General features: G+C 40.2%; 2 protein-coding genes across 2 annotated transcripts; one reads left to right on the forward strand and one right to left on the reverse strand.

The window, feature by feature from the left end:
• The first annotated feature begins 120 nt into the window (after positions 1-120).
• sprn2 (shadow of prion protein 2) lies at positions 121-5,451 on the forward strand. The gene is made up of 2 exons (XM_058636406.1): positions 121-258; positions 4,716-5,451. The coding sequence occupies exon 2, from the start codon at positions 4,726-4,728 to the stop codon at positions 5,239-5,241; it is 516 nt and encodes a 171-aa protein (XP_058492389.1). The 5' UTR covers positions 121-258; positions 4,716-4,725; the 3' UTR covers positions 5,242-5,451.
• Positions 5,452-7,600: 2,149 nt separating this feature from the next.
• Positions 7,601-11,573, reverse strand: LOC131464157 (RNA-binding protein FUS-like). The gene is made up of 2 exons (XM_058636505.1): positions 11,357-11,573; positions 7,601-10,668 (listed from the first exon to the last, which is right to left on the reverse strand). Exon 2 carries the CDS (start codon positions 10,657-10,659, stop codon positions 9,580-9,582), a length of 1,080 nt encoding a protein of 359 aa, XP_058492488.1. The 5' UTR covers positions 10,660-10,668; positions 11,357-11,573; the 3' UTR covers positions 7,601-9,579.
• Positions 11,574-13,115: the final 1,542 nt, after the last annotated feature.

Below are 13,115 nucleotides of genomic sequence, written 5' to 3' on the forward strand. Positions count from 1 at the left end.
AAAATTAGCAGCACGTACACAGGTATTTATGTGTGATGTCAGTGGTAGAGCAGCTTAACCGTGCACTCAGCCAATGAGTGAGTATGAGTCAATGATCCACTCCACCTGATTGAGCTTGTCTGGAGGAGGAGGATCATCACAGTCTGGCCCTGAAACACGCTTTCCCTACACACGGTCAGAGGAGACATAATCTGAGAGGAAGAGCATCGTCTGACCTGCTGCACCGCTTCACTTTCTCTACAAACAGACACGCAACAGGTGAGATGGTTCAACTTAACAAACCCTTTTTATTCATTAAGCTGTGTTCTTTATTTAATATTAGCAGATTTAAAACGTTTTTTTTTTACCAGGTTGAAATTATGTTTTTCAATATTGTTTGTTGTTTTTCTCAGGGTTTTATTTATTATTGGTTGTGTTGTGTCATTTCATTTGTTACTTGCGGCACAGATACAGATATATACATATATATACATATATATATATATGTATATATATGTGTATATATATGTATATGTATATATTTGTGTGTATATATATGTATGTGTATATATATATACATATATGTATATGTACGTATAAAAAAACAATAGTGCAGAAAGGATGAAACATTCCAATAATAAAACAATAAAATCAATTAAAAGGGTCAGTCTAAAACTGTTTCCCTGATCATATTCAGGGTCATCATTAGTTTTAAGGTGATTAATAGATAAACAGAAAGCACATGAATACACAGGTAATCAGATCAGAGAGACACAAACTGAAATGGTCATAAAGAAAATGTGTTATCTCATCTGTGGCTCTGAGCTCCTGGAGCTGTTACATGACAGTAACTGGATTATTCTCAAACTAAGTGACCCGGGGTAATTATATCTGAACTTGTTAGAGGACACAGATTAGACTGAGCAGTTTGTTGACAGCACAGTAGCCTAAATGGTGACTAGAGCGTATGTTATGACCGCATGGGTTTTTCTTATAACCCTATTTTAAAGATTCCATTCTAAAGATTGAAGAACAGGACACTCTAAATCAGTGTTTCCCAGCTCTGATCCAGAGGGAAACTCCCACGTGTTAGATCCAACACACCTGATTCAAATGAAAGGTCGTTATCAGGGTTCTGCGCAGCTTGATAACGAGCTGACATTTCAATCAGGTGTGTTGGAGCAGGAACCATTGCTCTAAATTAAAAAGTGTGAGACAAGGTTATTGTAGTTCACGAAAAAACTAACAAAATAACGAAAAGTCAAATTGAAAAAACATTTTTGTTAACTGAAATAAAAATACAAACTAGAGTTAAAAAAAGAAACTGAATTGTGTGTTTGTAAAACTAAGATCGTCTTTTAAAAATCGTCTTTGTAAATTGATTTCATAATCATACATAATCCTTGGGTTCATTGTTTATTTTTGTTTGTTTTTTTTGACACTGGTGACCAGATATTCATATTCTGGCTGTTATTATATAATAATTAATGCCGTTGCGTTAGGATCTACGTGGTAGGTGTTTCTCCTGTAGTGGACAAGTTGGTTAGCGTCATTTAAACACTTTAAACTTTAGACTGTTACCGTTTCAGAATATATTATACAATGTTTATATCAGAGGTTAGAAAATCTGATGTCCCATGTGTTGCAGCAGTGTTGTGTAAGATGTGTGTGTTAAAGCTGGATTAGGAGCCATTATCTGTACGGCTCTTAATTTGTCACAGACGTAAAAATACTACGCAGCAGGACTAAAGCTGCAATGAGAACATCCCATCAGTGTGTTCATGTGTTGGAGTTAGTGACTGTAAACAAGTGTAATTACTGAAGTGCATCTACAGTATGAAAGACATTTACTTCACTTTTTACCCAACAAGTCTTCACTGATTTGATAGAAGTCATTATGTGTTCTGTGTCCTAAATTATGTGTTTTTATACATTAAACTTCCTAAAGTTCTTTCACTACTCCTCAGATGCAGCTGATAATTTCACATCAAGTTACCGAACAAGAGAAAACACACACATTAATGCAGGGCTTCTCAATCCTGGTACTCACTGCCCTGCATGTTTTAGATATGTCCTTGCTCCAACACACTCAAATTTAGGATTTAACAACAATTTAATAAAGCATCCAAGCAAAACCCCTAAAAAGAATAAGTTTTTTTTGGATCTATTTTGTGTGAACACGAAAAGGGCACTTTAAGGTGATAATTATTTTTTTTATATGCACATATCTTTATGTATATTTAAGTGAATTGTTTCTTTTGTGGACAGATTTCTAAATTGTTCAAGAGCGATAAAGGCACAGCAGTGTTTTGCAGTTTTTAATAAATTAGAAACTGATGGGATTACATTTCTGGAAAAAGGTATGAAAAGTACCACTCTAACACACCTGATTCAAATAAAGGGCTCATTATCAGGCTTGTGCAGTGTTTGCTGATGAGCTGAACATTTGAATCAGGTGTGTTGGAGCTAGGACACATCTAAAACATACAGGACAGTGAGGACGGGGACCAGGATTGAGAAACACTGCACAAATGTAATATACAATATACATTGCCATGAGTAGTCATTGCTCAGTCTATGACATAAGCAGGGATGTCAAACTCATTTTAAGTTCAGGGGCCACATTCAGCACAATTTGATCTCAAGTCGGCAGGACCAGTCAAACAATAGCATAATAAACTATGAACAGCAACATTTTTCCCTTTGTTTTACATTAAATTAAGTATCTTTTTACAAAACATTATGAACAGCCTGGAATTTCTTGAGAAAAATAAGTTCAATTTCGAAAATATTATGCCTAAGTTAACCATATACAGGTGTCTGCAACTGAAAAATATAGTGTTTCACATTATTACTGTAATACACCTCATGGTGCAACCTGGACACATCATCAGTGATGCTCCCAGAAGCCTTCTCAGATGCTTCCAGGATGTTTTTGATGGCTCTTCACCTGTGCAGTCCACAAATCCCAAGGAGCCCCAGGACCCGGTGTGAGGACTTGCCTGCAAAACCCCTGCAGCCCACCTCAATAGGCTCGCAGCAGGTCTTCCACCAATTCCTCCGGCACTCAGCCACAAGGTTGGCATACTTTGCCCTCTGCTTGCTGGCTCCGACATCAAGATCATGTCTGGCCGGAGTGTCGTGGCTGCGATGATGTCTGGAAATCACAACTGCCTCCCTAGGTCAACCAGGAGCTGTCAGTCCCTTGCGGTTGTGAGCAGGCCCCCCTGGGTCTTCTTGGAGGGTTGAGGTTTCTCCCCTGCTTGGACAAAGGTGATCATGCAATTCGTTGGGTGTTGCCACTTACTGGTGTTAATGCCAATGCAGATGGCTGAAGCGAGCCTCCTCCTGGATAAGCTGCCACTCTGACTCCTTGTTGGCAGTGGGCCACAATATCCGACAATGCTTTGACGGTCTGCTTTGGGGTTGCGCCTGTGGTGCTTGGAGGTTCGCGGCACTGTGTGGAGCGTCCGGGCCTGGATCCTCTTCCGTCTCATCAGGTGCTGTACAGGGTATTGGCACTGTGCGTTGCGCCACGGGTTTCCTTAGTCAGCCCATCTTGGTCTGACGTATCTTTAGACCCGTCGGGTTTTTGCAGACCTTGCCACATTTGTAGACAGTCAATTGTCCATTCACAGAGGTAATTTCCAGAAAATCCGTCTGTTCAGGGCGCTTCTCCCCCCCACTCGGGCAAATCCATCCCATACATTTGACACCCCTGGGGTAGAGCCTTAGCCATTAGATCGCCTACACTTTCCCTCTCAGACAGATCACATCCCAGGATTCTTTTAAATCATCACCCACCATCCTTACACACCATACGTTTCTGTTTTCAGGCATATTTCTTTTTTTAAATTTATTTTTATTTTTTTCATAATTTTTTTAGCGTGGCCATGCCCTTTAAGACAGCTGCTTGTTTAGTTTTAATGATTTTTATTTTACTACTTCTTCCATACAAGCACTTTGTTTGTATGTAAAATGTGGTTGTAACAATGTTATACATTATATTACCATTAATATTATTTTTATTATGGTAACGCTACTGTATATGCCACATTTTGGCAATATTACTTGTAGGAGCCAGTATTGAGTTGATTTAGTTTACAGTTAGTTGAAATGATTATTGCAGGATTACGTGTTACAGTGTAATATGTGAACATTTAAAGTAGTTAACAGTTTGCCTTAAGCCTTTGGGTAAATGTAAGAAAAGTAATGTGCTATTGTGGAACTTTGATGTTATTAAAACTTCTATTTTATTAGATAAAGGGTACCGTGGACCGTTGATACTTTCGATAGCTATGATAGATAGAGGGATAGGTGGGAAATATCTAGAAAGTTGCTTTGGTGGACATGTCCGTTAGAAGCTGTATTAGGTTTGGTGTAAAAAGGTTTTTTGACTGTTACTGTTAAATCTATAAATCATTGAGTGAATAGTTCTATGTGTTGTTGATCCGAAAGAGGCTTGGATATATATGGATGGAAATGTACGGAAAGTGGAAATAAATGTGCAAACCCTTTACATGACTCTTCCTAGTCTTGGTGATTGAGGAATTGAAACAGTCACCTATGAGTCAAGCCCATAGGAACCTGCCTACAGCTAACCACTTTGGGTGGCTTAAGATATAAACTGCGTGTCATTATGTCACATTTCTATATGGGAGGTCTGTCTTTTTCAGGTTTAGCTCTCCTGTGTGACACATTTCCCCCTGATGTTTTTCTTTGTCTTCTATTTACAGGATTAAAACGATGTTGGGCCTACACAAAGTCCCGCTCACTCTGGCCTTCTGCCTGCTGCTCTCTGCCACACTCTTATCCAGCTCTGAGGCCCGGCGTGGTGGCTTCGGCCGAGGTGGAGGTGGCTTCAGGGCCGGTCGTGGTCAGGTCTACAGACCAGTAGTGGTCCAGAGAAGTGGTCCCAGTGCTGGCAAAGTAGCAGGGGCAGCCGCAGCAGGAGCCGTGGGAGGAGCAATGCTGGGGTCTGCCTTGAGCCGCCCTGGCCTTGGGTATGGTGGGGGTTTCGGTGGGGGTTATGGTGGAGGTTATGGTGGGGGTTATGGAGGATATGGAGGGGGCTATGGCTACCCACGATATGGAGGGGGTGTTGGCTATGGCTCCAGGGGCGGCTATGAACCAGAGGGTTCTGGAGATATGGAGTACTACACTGGCGCGTCCAGTGGCCCAATCTACAACAGTATCATCGTTGTCATTGGCTCCCTGATGTCCCTGCTGATGGGACACTGGGTGGTTCTCATGCAGCCCTGAAGACAGTTCTGAAATCCCAAAAAACAACTCATGACCTGACTGTACAGAGGACAATTTTTGGTTTTGAGTTAAACGTGACCAAAAAATACGCTACATGGACAACAGTATTTGGATGCCTGACCATTACACCACCAGGGACTTTAATGACGTATTCAAATACATATACAGCTTCCCCTTTTGCAGCTATAACAGCTTCCACTCTTCTTGGAAGATTTTGAAGTGTTACTATTTGAATTTGTGTCCATTCATTCTGCAGAGCCCTGATGAGGTCAGGCCCTAATGTTGGACGAGAAGGTCTGGCTCACAATCTCTGTTCCAGTGTATCCCAAAGGTGCTCGTTGGGGTTGAGGTCAGGGTTCTGTGCGAAGTTCTTCCTCACCAAACTCAAAGTCAAACCATGTCTTCACAGTCCTTGCTTTGTGCCCTGAGACACAATCATGTTGGAATAGAAAAGGGTCTTCCTCAAACTGTTGGAAACATAGCATTGTCCAAAATATCTTGGTATGCTGAAGCATTAAGATTGTCCTTCATTGGATAAGGGACCTGACTGAAACACCTGAATTCAAAACTTAACAGGTGTGACCAAATACTCTTGTCCATATAGTGTATTACTCTTGCAATTATAATATAATAGTCTCTGTGTAAAGTCCAATAGAGGAAGTTTACCAATTTAACCTCTATAAGAGACCCCATGCCTAAATCTGCAGAAAAAGAAAGCACACCTTCTGCAGATGTTTATCATCAGTGTTGTGTGATGATTTGAATCTGCATCACGTTCCAAATTCCCGCTTCTCCTTTTAATGTGTCCAGTGTTTTTATACTTTCAATGACTGATGATGATCGGCCAGGAACCAGAGCAGCTGTACATGTCATATGATCATGTCATTCATCATATTTAATAGGTTTTCTGTCCTGCTTCACTGTATCTACTCTGTATATGTGACATTTTCAGTACATCGCTTTATATATTATTTTTATGAGTAGATTTTTATCTAACAGAACACAATGTTGTATATACCAAATCTTGTACAAGTGGAAAAAACAACAAAACATTTCTGTTGATTTTTTGTCTTTGTTGAGGTGAGAAGAGATTGTATGTTAATGTGTCAATAATTCTGATGTGTTTACATAGTGGGGATGTTGTGGGGGATATTTATGTGTTTAATAATGCAGCTTTAACAAAGTTTCAACAGCCTGCAGTGTTACATCATGTGCTCAAGCTTCCTTTTTATTCCTCCAATAAATATACAGTGGTATTCATCTCCACGTCTGAATTTAATTCAGTGTTCATACTTCATTACAGCCTCAGACCTGAAACACAAAGAAGCATGAACACAGCCTGCATATGATTCTTCATCATCTTCATCAGATGTGACATTTTACTCTGCCTTACCTTTAGTTTTACACTGAAACTCACAGAGAATGTAGGTCACACGTTTGGTTTGGTTGTTAATCTGAAGCCATTGTGTTCACCTGTGTTCTCCTTCTCCCACAGCTGCACTTCATCAGCCTGATTACCAGGGGATTTATATATGCAGGTCAGACTCAGGGGAGTCTTGGTTCTCGTTCCTTGAAAGATACTCTGTTGGTTGTGTTTTGACAATGTGTGTTCTCCTTTGATTCATTTTGGAAACATTTGGAAATGCTGGGTGACTATAGAGCAGATAGAGGGGGACTGTGAATTTATTTCCACTGCACCATCGTTTATTTTATCCACTTCCTCAAATGTGAGCCATGACCTTTATGGTTTTCTTTTCTGGAGAAACAAAACACTGCACTGAGCTTTAGTTTGAAGGCATAACATCAGTGTTTATGAAACTCTGCAGTACTATGTTTGTTGGAGTATTTCTATTTTCCTGTTATTTAGTCTGTCAAATATTTCTCATGAATTAAATGAAGTCATGTTAAGACTAGAACAACCTTTCATTTACAAAGTAGGAGCTCTAATCACCTTTTGGCAAGTGAAAACCTACATTTTACTCATTGTATCGACTTTAATGGGTATTTCAGCAGGGAATTCATAGGCCACACTCTGTCATATATTACTCTTATGAAGTAAATTCAGTAATTTAAAGGTAGAAACTATGTTTCAGTCACAAAGTAAGGTTTAAAATCATTCTTGGCAATAGAAAAACTACATTTTACCCATTTTATTGGCACTTGGTGGTCATGATTCATGCTTTCCCCCAAGAGAGAAATGTTTATTTAAATAGGAAGGAGAATCTCATTTGGGTGTGTAGTATAATTCGTTAAAACTTATCTCACACGGTATGTAAAACTTCAATCTCAATTGATGTTTGATAAGAAAATGTTCAATGTGTCTAAGAAAATCACACATCCACACATTTACCTTTTTTAATGAATCGCTTTTATTGCACAAATGTTGTCTTGATTCAGCTCAGACTCAGGAGTCTCATGTTTTAATAAAACTTAATCAATCACAGTGTGACCCAGAGACAAAGACCAATACTGACAAGTATTAAGAAAAAAAACTCTCTTTAAGCCAAAAGTAACTACAGAAATAGTAGGAAAACAGCATGCATTCACATAACCCCATATTTCCCTCCCTTGGGCCATGAGTGAGGAAAAAATAGATCCAGAGATACTACAGAAGCATGACATCAATAGGCCAGTCAGACAAACAGAGAAAGCATTTAAATAACATGACACGTTACAGATTTAACTCCTTCACATACTCGACAAAGGGAGACCGCACTCTGGTGTATGCGTCACAGGAACCCTTCAATGTGTGCCTTATTTTTTCTAGCTGGAGTAGAGATAACATCTCCTGGATCCACCTCCTGAAGGACGGGCATTTGTTAGATTTCCAATTCATTAGAATGCTAATGCTCTCTTTTAAGCATTAGTGGTATATACTGTATTTCTGGGGATATGGTTCCAAATACAGCAGTGAGCGGATTGGGTTTGAGAGATGCTTTGCATAAAACTGATAAACAAACAAAAATCAACTAGGGAAGGCGGGACCAGAACATGTGGCCCAGTGACACTGGGCTGCCACACCTAGGACAGGTGGGGAGAACAGATGGGTATATTTTGGCTAGCCTGTCATTGGAATAATGCAACCTGTGTTGTTGAGCCCAGACAATATCAGGAATTGATATTCCCAGGTCTCGTTCCCAGATTTCTCTGGTTTTAGTGTATGATGGAGGGTCTATATTGTGAATAATGTTATATGCCTTGGAAATCAGACCCCTGTTCCAAGGATCGAGATTTCGCAAATCATATGTGGAATCTTTGTTTGGCGGCTTGGGGTAGATTGGGAAATGTTTGGAGGCAAAACTGCGAGCCTGAAGATATCTGAAGAAGTGAGATTGTGGAATATTGTGGTCTCTTACTAGGGCTTCGAAGGAGAGAAAGGAAATGTTATCAAAGAAGTCATAAAAGAAAACCAAACTGCGTCGATGCCAGCCAGCAAAGCGCTGATCTGTCTGAGAGGGAATGAAGAGATGGTTGAAGGAGAAAGGGAGAAGGTTATTTATTTGATTTGATTTGAAGTGCTTTTGATTAAAGTGCGAGTTAGAGCGAGTTAGACACCACAGGATTAAAAAAAGTCTTACTCTTTGTCTGCATAATCAGTGGGGTAGTTATGGGAAGTTCGACTCTTCTTACTGACTCGGATCTGCATGAAAATGAACGAACAAACCACTCGGTTGAGTGACTCCTGAACTCATCATTTCTGTTTCCTGTCGGGCTGAGCTTATGCAGCTGCCTGCCATCATGTGGCGAAGGAAAGTACTGCATGAAAATGAACAAATCACTCACTGAGACGACTCTTTACTCCCGAGTCATACAAAAGATTAGTTCATTTTCAATGAATCGTTCACGAACGACACATCACTACAGTGGGGTTGTTAGCAGGGAGATGGGGGATACTGATGGGTGTGATGAAAGCTCCATTGTAGTCCAGGTCGGTCTACTAAAAGCAGACCAGTGTCAGAATATCTGATACTTTAACCTCTACCAGGTGCAAAAACTGTATTGTCAGGTGCTTTTTGTCCATCTGGGACAAAATGGACGAGACAAGTCTGGACACATCTTTAGTGTAAATACAATGTTTTATGAAAGATTGATTTCTCATATGTTTTCAAACATAGAGACTTGAGTTAAAGGTAGTTCCATTCATTCGTATGGCTAATTTCTAATGGACACCACCACATTCAATTAATTAATTAATTAATTAATTAATTAATTAATTAACCAGATCACAGATAATGACCCTCTCTGCCAAAGAGCAAGAAGCAATTATGATCTAACCTCTTCCTGTCCTCTCGCTAGTTAAATTCTTCTTTATCGCTTTCCAGTCAATCAAGGCAGGCGTCAGTTGCTGGTCAACAGCATCACTGCGACACTGCTGACCATGGATAAAAACCCTCCCAGGCTCATCTTCAGTCCCTGCACCCCTGAACTCTGTCTCATTAAGTACTTTTCAGAGTAAACCATGTAGATCTCCAAACATTTCCTGGCCTTCATCTGCTCAATCAGTGCGGGATATCCGATCTCCTCGATACTGACTGTGTCATCATCATCTTCGTCAGGTCTGGCTTCAGACTCCTGTAGAGGGTTGGGACTTGTTGGTGCAGAGGTCAGGTGGTCTCCTGCTGCAGTACTGTTGCTGCCAGGGTCAGTGGTGATCACTGTAGTGGTGGCAGAGTTGGGCTTTGGATTTTCCCCAGGCAGAAGGTCTGTTCTCTTCATGCATGAGTCCATGAAGTCGTCATAGGTCTCCGTGGGTTGGCTGTACTTGTAGTCCCTGCTGTAGTCATTGGTATCAGTGGACCTGACACCATATCTCCTGTACATGTAGTGGTTGTAGTAGTATTCCTCCTCTGGGCTGTGGAAGTTGAAGTGAGGGCGAGGGAACCTTGCTAACCCATAGCCCAGGGCCATTCCTGCCATAGCGCCTCCAGCTACTGCCATGACTCCACTGCGTCCAAACCCTCTGGATTTATCTTGGGGATGGACGCCCATTGCCTGAACGGAGTGGGAAAAGGGAGAGCCGCCGCCACCACCACCACCGTAGCCTCCATAACCAAAGCTGCCGCCATAACGAGGGCTCAGGATTTTGTTGTTTGGGTTTTGATTGACATATCCACCCGGATAACCTCCCTGGTTTCTATGACCTCTTCCAATTGGGGATCCCTGTACAGGATACTGCCCAGGTCTGCCTCCTTGAGGGTTTTGTCCAGGCTGTTTGAGGTATCCTCCCACAGACCTGGAGCCCTGATTATTCTTGTGGCCTGTTTTGGTGAAAGTGTGGCTGTTACCTCGGTACCATGTAGGAAACTTCTTTGAGCTGAAGATTTTCCCGAAGCCACCCCCTATTTTCTTAGCCAGCGATGAATGGGTGTAAAGCAAAATAAGTGACAGGCACAGCACAGATGGTGAATTAAGTTTCATCTTCACGCTCTGGGGGAGGGTTAGATTGAGAGAGAAAAGGAAAATTATGAAAATAAAATAAGGAAAATGTGTAATAATCCATTTTGACATAATAATAATAATAATAGTGTCTTTGTACACGGTAACATTCTTGAATTGCAGCTCACCACGAATTTCATCTATAAAACAATAATGATAATAACAACCTTTATTCTACAGGTAGAGACAACATACTAAATCAGGGGTGTCAAACATAAGGCCCGCGGGCCAGAACCAGCCCACCAGAAGTGCCTTTAAGAGCCGGGCAAGTGTACGTGCAGGAAGGGAGAGTGAGTGAATGAGCAGCTCAGAATATAGAATTACACACAGTAATTCCTAATATACCCCCTAGGAATCTATCTATCTATCTATCTATCTATCTATCTATCTATCTATCTATCTAATCTATTTAGGAATACTACATAGATGTGTAGTAAAATCATCTTGACAGTTTTGTTTTGTTTTTTGTTTTTTTTAACTTGTCCTGCCCAGTACCTAGGACATGTAATATGGTTGGTATGGTAGTGTATGGGTTAGTGACATAGACAACATTAGACTGACATTAGTATGTTAGTAACAGGTAAATAACATTAACCAGTTGAAATGATATAGCACACACAGAACATACCATTAAATCACCATTAACACTGGATTATTTAAAGTAAAGCACCGTCCTCACCTTCACTGATGACACCTGGGTTGATTTATTCAGATTATCTCCACACAAGCGTTCGTTTTTAATGTCCACGTGAAGCGTTCGGGGCAGTTTAGGATCGACGATCACAGACCTGTTGACGTAACGCGGCGCGAGGGATGTGGGGTTGCCTGGAAACAGAGGACAGGAGGGCGGGGCTTCCTTGATACACTTCCGAGCCTCTTCACGCCAGCATGTGATGATGGAAAATCACTACTGGTGGAAGAAGAAGAAGAAGAATAGAAGGATTATAATGAACAAATTATAAGAGATTAAAAAATCTAAGGAGGGTAAAAGAAGGAAAAAGACAAAAACCTTTTAGGTTAAAAAAGATGATGAATCAAAACAAATATGTTGTGTTTGTAAAATTCTACATCCCTTTATATTTTCTTTTTTTTTCAATTTCTTGTCTGAATCCGTTTAAACGTCTGATTTAGTTCTACACAGTGTTGTCGTAATCAAATAGCAGTAGCACTGGGAGACAAAAGAACACCTTCAGCCATTTGCTGTTTATCTCTAACGCCCCCTGCTGCTCACTGGTAATATCGTGTTCTTGTGGCGTTCAGGATCCAGGACAGAGACATCAGATAATGTAGATGGCGCCACCTGCTGGTCGTTTAAGGCAAATCATGAGACGATCCTGACAGTTAAAGAAGGCTTTTGTACTTAAAGCACTTAAAGGACTACCACGAGAATCTTCACAGTAATGAAAGTTTCAGTCGTTGGTCATTGCTTCCAGTTTGTATCCATAGTTACAACAGATACAGGAGGAAAGAAGACACTGAACTCAAAGGAAGAGGGAGACATGCGTTCTAAAAAAATATATTGATGACATGACAACTTACTAATTACTATAACAATGATTATAATAACCAGAATTATTGCATTATTATTTCAGAAATGTAACTATTTTAGTTACAATTTCTGTTGTGAGTTTACTTGGAGCCGAAGACAGTTTAACACACTGTGGACAATATACTTTAACCTAACCTAACTCAAGTGTTCACTTTCAGACTTTTTTATTGACAAAGCTTCCTTTGATCATTGTTGGTGTGTTTTATTTAATATGCACTGATAACTATATATAAGATATTCATAGTTATATTTGTACCACATCATTATTTAATTTCATTCAAGGCTGGATTCACGTGTCTGGATTTACACGCACAAGTACAGGCCGGTTGAAGTCATAAGCCAAAAGGACAAAGGTCTGGTGGAACATTTTGTAGGATTTATTGGCAGAAATGTCATATACTACCCACAACTGATTCATAAAAGAAATAAAGTAAAAAGAGTTTATTTTCTGAAGCCTTCTTTATGTATTTTAGGCGAGGGCCATGCTTTACAGAGGCGGCCATCTTGTGCTTTGGGCAGCCCATAGTGACAAACTAACAGAAAAACTGCAGGATTTGCATTTGAAGGGGGAACTTACAAAGCAAAGTTTGCAGTTTGATCAACTGTGTCAAGCAATTCTTATGCTGTGCTTTCACCATACGTGAATTTCCATGTCGCGCTTTGTTCAGAGTCACAGCATACACCAGGAAATAAAAGCTTTAATTCTTAACACATACTGCACAAACAAACACACAAAACTCTGACACCTCTTTAGGAAGATGATGAGGACTGAGTCCTTATTTTAATCATCTGCAACGTCTTTACTTGTCAGAACTAGTTACAGGTGTCTGCAATTTCATTTTTACTAGTAACATTCAAACATACTTTTTATACTTTATATGGGGTTTAT

This window comes from Solea solea, chromosome 8, assembly GCF_958295425.1.
Source record: "Solea solea chromosome 8, fSolSol10.1, whole genome shotgun sequence".
In the NCBI taxonomy this organism is placed as follows: domain Eukaryota; kingdom Metazoa; phylum Chordata; class Actinopteri; order Pleuronectiformes; family Soleidae; genus Solea; species Solea solea.